We start from the raw sequence: 15,684 nt of genomic DNA, 5'->3' as shown, positions 1-15,684 counted from the left end.
GCTACATCCTTGAACAGTGTGCGATGAGTAGCGAGACGGCGATGAAAGCTTTTCAATCTACTTTATTGTCAATCTAGTGTATTGTGCTGAGTGTTTGTGTGTGTTTGTGTGTGTGAGGTGTTCCGCTTGACTGTGTTTGTGGTGCAGGGACTCTGTCCAGGACAGGCTGTCTAGAGAAGATGAAACCAGGGTTGGGCGGTATGATGGCATATGCCTCGCGATAATAGAAACGTCTCCAGCGATTTTGCAAGAACTATGTTAGATGTATCAATGGGATGTTTTACGTTATTTTTTCACACGTGCGAGTGATGAAGATACGTGGCGCAATGTGAAAATACAGAACGGGACGTGTCCCGAACAAGTCAAGACGAGGTCAAACTTGTTATTAAGGGATGTTTAGCACATACTGAAATAGAGTCGTTTATGGTTATTGTGCGACGTCGCGTCTTGACGCATTGTTGTAGAATTCAACTGACGTGCGGTCACAGGTGTGCGTTTATCAGCCGTTTACACTTGTTTCTGAGTCGGCACTACGCGTTTTGTAAAATGTGGGTTTTATTGTGTCATTTATTTGTTATTGGACATCCTACACCTGTTTTAAGATAGATGGAAGATAAGATCCCCTGCATTTGGAAAGATTTAAATACACAGGATTATCCAAAATATGTCTTACCAGTTTATTATTTAAAATATATGTTGTATGTATACAAAACATGATTTTGTTCACACCGTACAGGACACGGGACGGAGAGAAATGAGAGATGCAATTGAGGTGATATGGAGAAAGAGGAGAGATTGTTGTGTTTGTTTTGTGAGGATGTTTTCGCCTCCGTTTTGGTGTTTCCTGTTTATATTAATTAGGATTTCAGTGTCTCGGCGATCTTTGTGTGTTGTTGTAAATGTGGTGGGCAGTGTCCAGATGACACCACGCACACACACTTAGTCAGCCAAAAACCTGCAGTGTCCTACCTCAGTGCCATTCACAATTGACTGAGCATTGCTCACTCCTCTCTCTCTCTCTCTCTCTCTCTCTCTCTCTCTCTCTCTATCGTGTCTATTAAAAGCAGATGTGACTCGTCCAGTGGCTTCGCAGAACACCCCAGCACGCTGCACTGTTTTCATTGTCGTCCTGCACGTCCCTCGGTCTTTCTCACAAGTTTTCTTAAGTTTTAATGAGGGAAGCTTTTTATTTGAGCCATCTGCTCAGAGTCTGGTCTAAGCAGTGCGCAACTTACTCAGGCCAAAAACTGCCCACATAGACGAGACGAGTGTGCGTGATTGACATGGAAAGCCACCAGTCACGGTTTGATTTTGGTTTTTGTATTGAGGAGGATGTGGTCAGATAAAAACAGCAGTGACATTCAGGGTGTCTTGGGAATTGTTTGTACAGAAGATACAGAAGAAATTAGATGACTATGTGGTCAGAACTTCTGCTCTTTCTGTTAAAGAGACTAAATATTAAATCATGTATTTTTTTCTGGTTATAGTTTACTTGTATCTAAATCCACTGGTTAGATCTCCGCTAAATGTTTAAAACAGATATTCGGTTAAACTCAATTTAGAAACAGGTTTAGCCTCCACTCACAGGAGACGCATTACGATCAAGACTAGATTAGAGTTTGCTTGTATTTTTCATGATTTAATAAAGTGATATCATATAATATTTGTGTCTATACTGTTTTTATATTTTATATTGTTATAAAAAAAATCGGTATAATCTTAACATAAATCTTTCAAATTATTATTTATTTATTTATATTTATTATTAAATATCTGTATATTAATGTATATTTATTAAATGAATATACATGCTCCAGTTTTCTCTCTTCATTCTGTGATCTGAACCTGTGAAGCTTTTAAGTACAGTTAATGGAAGCGTCTGATTGGCTGATTTCTCTTTAACACTTTTTGAAGCTCGCCTTCAACTGTCTGTTTTTAGGGTCCCGTGTTGCACATTTCTAAATTTTTTATCATGGTTTGAAAGCACAAATTAATCCTAATCCAACCAAGTTAAATCAAGCTCCTACTATGCTAGGAGACCTGAGGATAAAAATAGCTCCAGCTGCTGGTCGTGTCCATCAGGAGGGCGCCTGGAGCATCTTGTTAGAGGGTGGAGTCTGGTTAAGAGTGAGAGATCTTTTGGTCATAGTGGAGAGAGAGAGAGAGGTCTGTGTTGTTTATGAAGGGCTCTTCATTTAGTGATGCAATGGTTTCAGATTGATTGATTTGATTCTATTATTTTCCTTCTGCTACTTTAAATTCTGTATAGAATGAATGTTTTTTTTTGTCATTTGATGATATTCAGTACATATAGGGATGGGTGAAATGATAGTTGTTTTGATTTTTTTACTAAATAAATAATAAAAAATTATATTGAATACTTTAAATGGTATGCATCAGTTTAGTAATGCATATTGATAAATTGTGATTTTTATTTTAATATACTGTAAGTCTTTAATTTAATTTGTATTTTTAGGTCCACAGACCACTTAGGAAGACGTAAGCAATGCTGGTACAGAAGAAATTTGTTTCATTTTTTAACACTACACAAACTAACAGAACATTTGTTACCCAATCAAAATGTTAAACAAATATCTTTACGATTTTATTATATATGTAAGATAAATAAATAACTGTAGCCGTGCTTCTGACCAGTGTCAGACATCTTGCAAAGTGGTCTATAGTGGTCCTTTATATCATATAATTGCCAATGGCAGTGTTTTTGCGATTGACTATGAATTAGCTTCTGTTTACTGTCAACGTGTCATGTTTCATTACTGTTAAATCTTTTGAGAGAACGAGCAGTATTTTTATACACACATTTGTGAGATTGGATGTCTATACCTCTGTCTCGATCTCTGTTGGCTTTGGCTCGCTACCTAACGCTGATTGGTGAGGTTGAGATTCAGATGATGCGTTTCTGATAGCATTGCATTTTCTGAGCATCTTGTTTGAAAGCGGGTCTCAATGCACATCTTGATAAGCTGCGATCACGGCACCCTGAGAGCCTGTAATTGTGCATTCATCGCAAATCTCCGAAATTAAGCTTGGGTGCTGGTGGCTGGTGATTTTTGATGCACTCGAACTAATGGGATAAATTTCAAGGCCTGTGGAGCGTAGCTTTACCACCTCATCCGTCCACGTACATAAATGCAAAAGTATAGTCCGGCTGCCCGCATGATGTAATTTTCGTCATCAGGAGGGTCCGCGGTCATCTGCAGACCCCGTCTGCGTGCAGCCCATTTTTTGAAAACGTGCGAAGGAACAACAGGGCACATGCACAAAAACATTTTGAATCAGCCGAGTCCATTCGGTGACATACTGTGCACTCGTCTTTCCACGCTTATCCACTATTGAGGATACTTAAGAAGCTGTACAGGTGTGTTCGTGCGTGAGACGGACGCGGAAAGTCAAGTGTACCTGGCCCTTTAGTAAGCAAGGCTTTGAGATGGCACTCAAGGCTTTAGGTCAAGAACGCAGTGAATTTTGATGTTGCCTTCCAGTTCTTTACAGGAATAAAAGATAATTGTACTGTAGATTACAGTATAGCATGTGCCGAGGGAAGCTAAGAGTATCGATTGATTTCAATAGAGCAGTTTACTGTTCGTCTAAAAAATATTAAGGGTTTAACAACTGAACCTAATGGGGAATGGCATCCTGTTGGTTGAATTATGATATACTAACGCACAAACGAACACACACACAGGCACCTAATACACAATCTCATCACTGCACAAAGCCAGATGCTTGGTCCCTGCCAAGTGTGGACAGCTGTGTGGAAGAGCTGAGTGTGTCTTGCCTTTTACTTAAGCTGCTGTTTAGTCTAAAAGAGACTTTATATAGGTCCTCGAGCTGACAGGGTTTGGATTTTAGCCTGCGAAGTGGAGCTGATGTTCTGGGATTCGCCACTTTCAAGCGGCATTAGAGCCTCCGAACTAGTAAACATACACAACGATACCACGGCAACTGTGCTGATGTCATCATGACCTCATAAGCGACTTCATGTCTCATTTTATTTAAAGTCTTTAAAGGGAGGAGGAATAGAGATGGAAAGTTTAGGGTCTCATCTTTCACTCTCACTCTTTCTCACCCTCTCTATCTCTCTCTCACTCTCACTCTCTATCTCTCTCTCTCAAGATTCAAGATTCGATGAAGCTTTATTGCCATGAAAAAAATACTTATTTTACAATGCCAAAGCACAGGAAAATTAAATATAAAACATTCTGCACAAATACAGGTTAAGATAAAAATATAATAATAAGTATCAGGATCCTGTCATATAGTTTCAGTCTCTCTCTCTCTTTCTCTTTTGCTTAATCGATTATAAAATGTATCGGATTAATCACATATTTTATATGTGATTATTCACAATTAATCACACATAACATTAATGTTTTTAAATATACGTTTACATTCTATTAATTTCACATTTAGTCTCCAAATGTATATAGAAACAACAGATTTCTTTAACCACATTATTTCATGAATGAACATTCTCATATTAGTACTGCATCTGATATCTCCATCAAATTGATTATTTTTCTTTATTTTAACATTAATTCTATCTGTTAAACATTGAAGTACATTATAATTGAAAGCTCTCATTTCTAACAGATAGGAAATATACAAACAATGAATTCCTCTTTTCTATGTTGTTTGATTAACATTAGGAGTCACTGCAGCAGGTTTAAGAACGCAGATCTGACTCGCTTTCCCATTTTCACAACACTTTGCATTCATTAAGGAATTTATTTAGCACATTGAAATCTGTGCTTACGACAATACTAGACAAAACAGGCCTTCTGGCATAATCTTGTGTGTTTTTGTTCATTCAACCACGAAGTCTGACAGATTCTGGACAGAGATTCACTGACGCAGCCTTTAGTCTGTGACTCTATACACCAGACTGGACCGCTGTCGCGTTGTGCCGCGTTCTACAGCTAAAAGCTGGATCGCGAAGGAGCATGAAGTGTTTCGTCCCACAACTGAAAATTGCTCAAATTCTTTCAAAAATCTTCCTTTGTGTTCAACAGAATAAAGACATCTTATGAAGAGCTTGTAGATAAGTAAATGGTGACATAATTTGAATTTTTGGTAAACTGTGCCTTAAGGTTAAGGTTATTTTGCTCTTAGATGATGAGGTAATGAATATTTGGCAGAAGATGTGCCTAATTGTCATGAAAATAGTAATACAAAACAAATCTTAATGGTCTTAAAAATATGCTTGATTTCAATTTGAGTTTTTTTACCAAAGCTCTTTATGTTTTTTTATCTTCATATTCTGTGCAATCTCCCCATCTCCACAGAAATGGTAAACTGCATGACCTCACTTTCACATGCATTTCCACAGATTCAGATATCAGATATGCATTGGCCTCTCAAAGGTTAATATCTCAAAATGTGCATTTTTCATTAAATTTGAGTCCATTAGAATAGCATTACATGCACCACATGATCATTTTGCTCTGTTTGCGTAAACATTCACATGCTTACATCCATCAGCTATTGTGCCTACCTAACCTGCTAACAAATGGACATTGATTGCTCTCACGTAGGTCCTCAAGGGACACAGAAAAACCAGTGACTCATGCCATTAATAGTCAATGTTTATGGAGAAGATGAGGCTGTTGTTTAGCTCGGGCTATTTATAGCGGCTTCTGTTTGGAATGGCTGTTGTAAATTCACAATCATTCAGTAAGTACCACAAAGCACCAATAACTGAGAAATCTAGTTAAAAATTATGAAAGCCATGTCAAATGAAATAGAATGGATGAAATTGTCTAGATATTCCCAAGTTTTCAGTCCTTTATATTTCACAAAACACTTAAGCAGCGGTTACATGACACTTTGTTGGCTTAAGCAAAATCAGGTTAAGATGTTCCTCCTCTATTCATGCTGAAGTGTGTCACTGCTGATTTTTCAGAACGCTGTGGTCACTGGTCTGTCCACGGGTCAGAACAAATGTCTCTCTTGTTCATCTGAACGTGGCCTGTAGAATACTGGGGCTCTGCTGACGTCACCGATACGCAACTCTGATGCGATCTCATTACCCTGGGCATCTCGGCTAGGGCCAGGGGTCAACAAGGGATGCTGGTTTGGAAAGGGGAGGCGTTTGGCTATTGGCCCGGATTCACAGTGCCATTCTGGAGAGATTTCTCGTGGTGCAGGATGTGATGCAACATCCAAAGCGCGCGTCTTATGCCATTGCCTTTTTTTGGGCCAGTAAAGTTGGACTTGATATTTATTGCACTTATAGGCGTTGTTAAAAGCCCCTAAAATGGGGAGTTGAAAATAGTCTGCACATTTCTCACATACCAAACTGAATACCTCGGAATGCTACTTTGCCGTTTATTATAGCACTTTTCAGCCCTGTTTGAAACAAAACAGATAACTTAACTAGATAACTTCATTTAGTTCAGACCGATCCTCTTGAAGCAAGATCTTGAATCATCCTCATGCTGTTCCAAACCCACATGACTGTACCCTCGATGCAGAAGCTCAGCTACAGACATATGAAACATAAGATGACTTGAGATGTCATGTCATCACCATTTTACTGTAAGCTTGCTTAAATATTATAATGTTTCTAAACTTATCGTAGTCCTTGAAAAAGGAACACAGTCAAACATACTGTACGTCCCTGCTGACGCTCTTGGCTGCTTTATTAAGTGTACTGATTCAGCCCAACCGGATGTTCATTAAAATATATTTTGTGCTTTGAGGTCATTTAGGTTTGTGTGAGTAAAATGAGAATTTTTATAATTGGATGAATACTTTAATGCACAGGCTAGATTTTTGGTTTACTCTTTTAAGGCATTTCAAATTAAAAGTAAACTTGCTTTGCATCTCAATTTGTAATATGTTGCATTAGCAGTGCTTATGTTATGGATTCAATCCCAAGAGATCATGCATACTGATAAAAAATGCATACCTTGAATGCACCGTAAATGTCTGCCAAATGCATGTACACTAGAAACATACATTTCAATAATATCCCATTGACACAATCTCCACAATATTCAAAACTCTGCATTCACGTTCTCAGCTCTCTCCAAAACTTTGGTCTTGTTTTATAATCAACGTAGATGTAAATGCATGTGTTTTAGACAGGACGACTGGCGCAGTAAATGCGTCTAGCCTGGTCTCTCTGCACCTGCACCCATTTCCTCCACGGACCTAAATGTGATGCATTGCTGATGGATAGCAATGCAGAGTGCTTGTTTCCCAGGATGCATCACTCCTCACAAGGTACAGTACATGGTGTAATGGTTGGCCGCCGCATCCACAGCCTTGGCAAATCAGTCTCAATCAGTTTATGCTGTAGAGAGAGTGCGTGGGTGTGCGCCCGCGTGCATGCTAACTTGCTCCGGCTAGCGCTGTGCGTGTCAGCAAATACCCTTTTGCAGGTCCAGTGTTGCATTATTTCTTTCTGCGCTCCTATTGCATCATTATGCATCATTCTAATTGGGTCGAAATACACGTTCCCCTCCGTCCTCTTAGTGGTAACACAAAGTGCCACGGCTGTTATTAATGCTTGGTCTTATTTGTGTCCTCTAGTGTTTATCCTCAGAGAGAACAGTAAAGACTTGAATTACCGCCGGGTGCCACTCCGTGAAGTCCTAATGCAACTGTTACCTAATCCTTACAGCAAGAAATAATTACACTAGCAAACAAAATCTAGCTCAACGTCTTGGGTTTGCTTACAAGATAACTGATTCTATTGATGTTGCACTTTGGGTAAAATGTTGGCTAGGGTCTGTTTTATTGTATTACATTTCGGTGTAATTTAGTGATAGTTACTTGAGAACAATTGAGCAATGTTATTTTGCCTTGAACCAGTCCATGTTGTTATTATTCAGATTCAATCTCTTTGTCATGTGTGTTTCGGGATAAAACATTCCTCTTGAGAAAATTATTTGTTGGTGTAACTTGTCGGTTTAATCAAGTTATCTGGAGTTAATTCAACTTAAAGATATAAATTAACTTGTTGCGGAGTCGTTGTGCTAACTAATATTTTAAGTGGAATTAACTTACAATTTTAAAGCCACCTTACTTTTTTCAAGTTGAACCAACAGTTTAATTTTTGAAGGAAGGATAGAAGGCCATAGACAACAATGAATGATAAATTACAAATATTTAAATATATAATAAAGATAAAATTTAAAAGAATACTCAATAAAGGACTAACCAGGAAAATAGTGAGAAATAATATATATCAAAAGTCAATATACTGAATAAAAAACAAAGAAAAACTGTATGTATTTTTGCAGAGTGTACGAATGTAATGCAGGTACAAAACAGAGAATTAATAGCTTTGTTTTTTTGGCCAGTGATTCTTTATTTTAGAGAATTAAATAAATGATTTCAGATTTTGGCAGACCCAAACTGGTCAACGTGTTAAATAGTATTTATTTATTCAATTATTTATTCTGTTTAATTTTCCAGTGTGCCGTGGCATTCCCTGGCACACTAATTACCATTAATAGTTGTTTGTGTTTGTTTGGCCACCGGGCTTTGTTTGGATTGTATGCAAATATGTTTCGCATGTCTTGTCAGCAAAAGCAGTGCTAAACTGAGCTCTTATCTGAGCGAATTTATGCAAAGCAAACGTAGAGGAAGTAGTTCACTTGTTGACTGCTTCCTGTCCGACCGTGCTTGGGCTGCCGGAGAGCACGGTGGTCACTTCCTGGGGCTGGGCATCAACAGACGCTTTGTGGAGCAGGATTTGCGTCAGAAGTATGATTCTGTAAAGTGATTTGGTCGGGATAAGAAGGAGGTTTTTATTTTGTGATATCAAATAGCCTTTGACATATGCCTCTGAGTGGCCTCGGGTCTTTTCTGTGGGGTCAGAAGAGCATCCTCTGACTTGCGGCATTCGGGGCATCATGACGTACAGCGAGCGGAGCTCTGACTCTGAGCATGAATGTGGTCAGTGTTCCTCTCAGAATCCTCTTCCATTCATTCAGGCCCTGCATGAATTGAGAGGTCCCACGCCCTGGATGCTGTGTGGTGTCGGAGGCTGTTTACTGTGAATCTCAGCTTTGTTCACCTTAGTCTAGTTTTAGCTTGACAAACGATATGTGCAGCAATGGAAAAAATTAAGAGACCTTTCAAAATTATTTTCTGTTTTTTAGAATTTAGGTATGTGTTTAGATAAAATTATAATTTTTGTTTCATTCAGTGAACTATTAACAGTATTTATCCTAAATATCAAATACATTTTTTGCTTCTATTTACATTTATTTGCAAAAAACGAAAACTGTAGAAACGGGTCAAAATAACAGAGGATGCTCCGTATTTCAAGGCCTCAAATACTGCAAGAAAACAAGTTCATATTCACTTTTCACTTGTATTTATGAAAAGTTTATGAAATATATTTTTTTATGTGTCCTGTCATTCTTTCAGTCGTTCACATTGTTGTTAAATGACTTTGTCCCTCACGGGTCTCTTATTTTTTCTCTGCGGGTGTACATATCACTGTATTTATAGATTTTTTTTTAGAAGCAGTTGTTTTGTTTTAAATAATGTATATTCTTAGTGCACATATTACACAAAAACTTTCAAAGTTTAGATTTACATTTGGACTCACCTATAATACCTTAGAAAAGTTGAAGACAAACTCTGAAGGTCTAAAAACTGAAAATTCAAATCAATTTCAAAAGCTTTAAGGCTTGACATATTGTGCATACTTTCTGACAGACAAAAAAAAAGATGTTGGGTTTGATTGCTAAATCCCGTTGCCCAAGATATTTTTTTCTTTCTCTCAAACGGTCATTTTTATCACTCATTTTCTTTCTCTCCACAGTTGATGTGAGTGCCGCACTGCCACTGCACTTGCCCCCGTCTGCCATCCCCATGGATCTGCGTGTGGATCATCAGTTGGCCCTGGCGCCCCCGGATCACTGCGAGCAGCAGCTTCAGCAGGAACTGCTGATCCTCAAACAGAAGCAGCAGATACAGCGGCAGCGGCTCATCGAGGAGTTCCAGCGTCAACACGAGCAGCTCTCTCGACAGCACGAGGTGCAGCTGCAGGAGCATGTCAAGGTGACTCTTCTCTCCCCGAGCCTTTAACCAAAGACTCTAGATATTAACAAGATGCTGCTCTCACGATGAATGAGAAAAAGTGGGATGCTCAACAAACATAGCTTTGCAGCTCAGATCAAGCTTAATTGTTGGTCAAAAAGAATACGTTCACGCTGCAAGCCTTAATGCTCAATTCCGGACTGGTCTCATGGTGCGATTTGAGAGCATTCCCGGAGCAGTGCTCTCTTGGGTTGTGAGCAAGCGGTACTGCGGAAGCCGGTCTCACGGCGCAATTTCAGATCATTCCCTGGGCAGTCGACTCTCGGGGTGTGCGCGAGTCGGTCTGCATGTAGCAGCATGGAGTGGTTTTACCACCGTGTCAACATGCACGCGAGTGGTGAATGCAAAGCGATAAAAGACAAAAGAAACCATAAAGGTGTTTGTCATGTTGCATGGCGCCATATCCAGTGACAAAATCTGTTTAGAGCTGTGCAAGAGTTTATGTTTATAATCTGATGCTTAATGTTTGGCAACCAAGCTGTAAAGTGAAGCTTTAAATTAGCGCATAGAATTGTGACGCATGTCGATCTACAATGACGCAAATTCCGTTCAGACTGAGGTCGCATTGCGAAACATCCGACCTGTATCTGATTTAGGACCACATAGGGAAGTGGCTCAGATCAGATTAAAAAGATCTGATTCCATGTGGTTTGTCCTGTTCGCACTGTCATGTATTCTGGGTCACATGTGAGCAAAAATAAATTTTGGTGGCAGTGTGACTGTGAACGGAGTTATATGCGTTGTTTTATTGTGACCTTCGTGACTTTTAAAGGTATTGGTCTTCCCACATTTAAGTAGGACTTCAAGAGTAAAATAGCTGCCCGGAGGGGTTGCATACATGGACGCTGAGTGTGGTGACTTCGTTTGGAAATGTTTCTCTGCTTCACGTCTCTAGTTTGTCCTAAATGCATAGCTCACCCCAAAATGAAAAGTTTGTCATTATTTATTCACCTTAAGTCATTTTTTTTCTGTGAAACACTAAAGAACGAGAATTTTCATAGAGATGGTTTTCATACTACGACAGTTCGTATTGAGCATGTGGGTCAAGCTCCTTAAAACAAAATAGCCAAAAAAAACACACGTTTTTTCTGCGTTTGCTCTATATTGCAAGTCGTTTGATGCCAACACGACATATCGTGAAAATGTTGACATTTGTTTTCATTTAGGTGATGTGATTAAGCACCAGAAATATTTTGGTCTGTTCCTAGCTATCCTATATATTCTAGTGGTTCTCAAACTTTTTAGTTTTTCTGATATTTGATTGCAATTAATTAACATTTCTATATTTCATATAATGCCACAGAATCGGTGGCCCCCCTGGATCCATCTTGGGGCCCCCCCATTTGAGAACCACTTATATAGTCTCTATGTCATGATTCCACTATCATGTCATGTTTATTCTTGTTGTTTGAGTGGAGTCATGGCATAACCTATGGTTTTGTGTGAGATTGAGTGATCTTTCTCGTGTCTCGTCATTGTTCCCTACATCTTGTTCCTCGTCAGCTTTCCCTGAGTGCTAATCCCCAGCACCTGTTGCTCGTTACCATCCTCTGTTTGTTTCCCCTATAAAGAGTCCTCATGTTTCATTGTCCTGTGCGCGTTCATTGTATGATGTCCCTTGTAAGCGGTACCTGTATACTGTGTGTGATACATGGTCCTCGTCTGAGTTGTTCTTGTTCCTGTTCTCCGTCAAAGTAAGTGTAGTTCAGTCAGTGTTAGTGTTTTGTTTCAAGTGCTTGTTTTATTAGTTTAGTGAGTCAGTGTCCTTGTACGTTGTTATAGTTTATATATTATTCTTGTCCTGTTTTCCCCCTCGTGGGTTTTTGTTTTGACCCTTTTGTAGTGTTCTTGTTTTCTGTTAAATAAACCTGTCAACCCCGTATCATTTCGTCCTGCCTATCTGAATCTGCCTGCACTTGGGTTCTACCTTCCCCAATTCCTGACACTCTATGATATCTCTATCAAGTATAGATCTCTTTTATACTGCCGCTTGACGATTCTTCAAAATCTTCTCCTTTTGATTTAAATTCAACAATAACAGTGTGTTTGGAACGACATGATGGAGTGTAAATGATGACAGAATTTTCATGTCGGGGTGAAGTATTCCCTCAAGAGTTCTAGAGAAGAACTACAACTGTTTAACTCCCCACTCCTCCTTTCCTTTAGGGTTTCCCACACCTGACTTTGATTTTCCATGCCTTCATACGGATGGCGAGGAATTGAGTTTGTTTGGATGTTTAATGTTTGTTGGAGAGTGTGATGCAAAGCAGTTCGTGAACGTGTCTGTACGCGTCTGTGTGGTTGTGGTTTCTCCAGGCAGAGTTGTTGTCATTGGCTTCTTCGCTGAGGTCTCAATGGGTCTCATTCACTAATAATTATGTACAAGTGTTCCTACTTACATGCTCAGAAATGGTTCTCACGCAAAATTTTAGCCGGTGCGTATGCATGTACATTTTGGTATTTTAAGTTGGTTTATAATGCTTGGACAAATGCAATGAAAAAAAAAGATTTCCCCCAAAAATGCATGCCTGCCAATGCGTAAATGCGATATAGATTGTACAAATCAATCCCATTTCTGTCTGAAAACATTCACACAGGTACGTTCACAAACACACAGGTTGTGAATGAGAGCCATTGCGAGACCTGCAGCGAGGAATGAGAAACTGACTCATGCGGTTGGGCGATGGATGGCTGCAATCGCTATGGGAACTCTGTGCTTGGGAAACACCGGGAGCCTGTGAGCTCAGCAGACCTTAGACTTTGCTGCGTTGCCACAGTAAGGTTTCTAGCCAATCGAAACGAAGGAGCCGAGCGCGTGCTATAAATAGCCTCGCGGGCTGGAGGCAGTATGTGAGCTAATCTCAGCGCTAAAGGGCTAAAGCGTTACGCGGGGCTTTGATGGATGATGTGACATTTTGCTGATGAGAGGAAGAACAGAACAGATTGGATTTTTTCTGCTGATTGTGAAAGAGCCTTTTTCTGTTCGGGCTTTTCCAATGAAGCAGTTTTTAGGTTTATTATCTGATCATTATTTTGCGCACAGTGTACTTGTCACGCTTAGGGCTGTCGGGCGGTTTACACAATAATCAAGGCACAAGTACATTCATGTTAAGATTGTTTTTAAATGATAACACAAATGTTATGGATTTTAATAAGGTTGCAGCCAGCAACTGGTTTGAAATTCAATGAAACGGTAATTTTGAATGCATCATACAATGGATGTAACTATTAGTTCCTATTAGTTCATTGAACATTAGCTGATTAGCTGATTAAAAAAACTATTCAGTCCTGATAATAAAAAACTGGTTTATAAATGCTTTAATGTTTATTATTAGTTCATGTTAGGTAATGCATTACCTTCCATCCATAGCACTTTTCACAATGTTACATTGTACATTTTAGCACAGTATCTAGATAAAAAATAAAAATATAGAACATGATATAAAAGGCAACAAAACGTGCATTACTAACCGTAAAATATTACGTACAGTATGTCTATACAAAGTCTGGGACTGTATTTATTATGTGTGTAGTAAGTTTTAACTTTTTTTTTTATGTTTGTTTATTACAATGCAAAGCTTCACTTTTCTTAATCCTTTTATATTTAATTTGTCATGCAAATTCTCCGTGGAGTTTATTTTCTGTGTGCCGTTGTGATTTTACCCAGCTGAGCTGAATATCCATTGGAGAGAAAACGCAGTTAAAATGAAATGCTAGATAACAAAAATTCAGGACCCAGCGTGAGAGAGCTCAGTATTACTCGAAACCTGTTTGATTCGGGAATGTGTCGAGTGTTTGCGCCACACTGATACAATTTGATCTTTTTTGCACATTTATAGCAAGAAAAAAAACTATGAAAAACGTAAAAACATTTACACATTTTGCCACCTATAGTTCTGGTGTCACTCGTGGTCACTGATTCAAAGTCAGTGTAAAACACTCATGAATTGAGCATAAGTTGGCTTGTGTGATATCGAATAACATGTCATGTTCTTTCTCTTCAGCATCAACAGGACCTCCTGGCCCTGAAACATCAGCAGGAACTGTTAGAGCATCAGAGGAAGCTGGAGCGTCATCGTCAGGAACAAGAGCTGGAGAAACACCAGAGAGAGCAAAAGCTTCAGTTACTCAAGAATAAAGAACGTGGCCAGGAGAGTAAGTGCTTGTCTTTTTATAAGATCATTAGATGACAAATAAAATATTAAGATCAGTAAATTAAAATGTCCAACCACATTGGCAGCTGATGTATAAACACATGGAACAAGGGAGCTGTGCTTTCTTTCTGGGTAAGAAGTCTAACACAAAAATGGGAAAGCTTTACATATTAAACGATTTCAATGGTTCATGATCTACTGTATGTGGACTACAAAATGAAGTGATTCTGTTTACATATTTATTGTCAGAAAAAAATGTGTTTCTGCAATTGATGTATTGACTGAGCTGCCCAGAGGGATTACATACATGACCGTCGTCGAGTGTGGTGACTTTCCTTAAAGGGACGTGTCCTTCTGATTTGTGATTTGGATTGTTGGATTGAATAAAACAAATAAAAAACATTGACTTCTAAAGCCTGAAACCGTCCAATCCCCCGAGCTTTTAAAAAGCCAAGAATCATGGCTAAATGTTAACATGACAAGCTAGATAAGCAATTGCACACCTGTCGTTCATAAGCTACTCGATACGGCACATTAAGTATAATAGTGAGCGTTAACTTTGTCTAAAAAAGCTTCTGATATTTTATTCGTACCCAGAGTGCCTGTTTTTTTATCCATCGCTTCCACGGTGGTCACCTGTTGCCAGCGCGGAGCACGTGTCGTCTGTCGCCACAGATGTGAGCGTACACCAGCGAGCGCCTTTGGGGACGTGTTTACAGTCGACGGGAAAGGTGGTAATTGAAGAGCGATCTGTTAGAATAAATCTGTGTGATGCGTTCCTTTCAGAGTAAGAACAATAGCGAGACGTCTTTGTTTAATCGCTGTATTCTCTGTGGGATTACAGTATGTGGAAAGACTTTGCTCTCCATCTAATGCAGGATGAAGGAAGCATTTCTGTCAGATGTAAAGAGATATCCACACTCTGTCGGAATAGCTGTTTATCGACACCAGAAAACAAGCGCCAGCCTTTGTAGTCACGATCAATTGGGTGCTGCGCAATCTTACCCGTCTCGCGCTGAAAAGACTATTAAGACTTTTAAGACCATTTAGAACAAGAAATTACTGCACGGCAAATTACAGGGTCTCGAAATTGCAAAGAAATCGACTGTCACAAATGCATAAAACCACACCCGGGGCTTTTAGAGACATTTTAAAGAGAGCTCATTTTAACACAGCCAGCGTCTGGGGGAATGTCATTATTGTCCCGCTGGTTGGATATGTGCAACTTTCTTGAACCGTGGGATGTGATTGACAGGCGCAGTGGCGAGCACGGAGGTGAAGATGAGGTTACAGGAGTTTGTCCTGAATAAGAAGAAAGCTCTGGCACAGAGGAGTCTGAACCACTGCCTGCCCAGCGACCTGCGATACTGGTATGGGTGAGTATCACAACCGCAGAACCTGTGCTTGACATCCAAGAGTGAACATCATCACTTCTAAGCTCAATAAT

At 39.4% G+C, this 15,684-nt stretch overlaps 1 protein-coding gene across 4 annotated transcripts in view; it reads left to right on the top strand.

Annotated features, from left to right (window-relative positions):
* hdac4 (histone deacetylase 4) overlaps nt 1–15,684 on the top strand; it is a 155,441-nt gene that overhangs the window by 75,838 nt on the left and 63,919 nt on the right. For all 4 annotated transcript variants that reach the window (XM_056754256.1, XM_056754255.1, XM_056754258.1 and 1 more), the window contains 3 exons: nt 9,806–10,044; nt 14,088–14,238; nt 15,493–15,613. In XM_056754256.1, coding sequence (XP_056610234.1) covers nt 9,806–10,044; nt 14,088–14,238; nt 15,493–15,613 — 511 coding nt within the window. The remainder of the gene's footprint in view (nt 1–9,805; nt 10,045–14,087; nt 14,239–15,492; nt 15,614–15,684) is intronic.

Source organism: Triplophysa dalaica, chromosome 8, assembly GCF_015846415.1.
Source record: "Triplophysa dalaica isolate WHDGS20190420 chromosome 8, ASM1584641v1, whole genome shotgun sequence".
In the NCBI taxonomy this organism is placed as follows: Eukaryota; Metazoa; Chordata; class Actinopteri; order Cypriniformes; family Nemacheilidae; genus Triplophysa; species Triplophysa dalaica.
The sequence above is the reverse complement of the archived record's forward strand: the minus strand, read 5'-3'. Positions and strand labels throughout refer to the sequence as shown.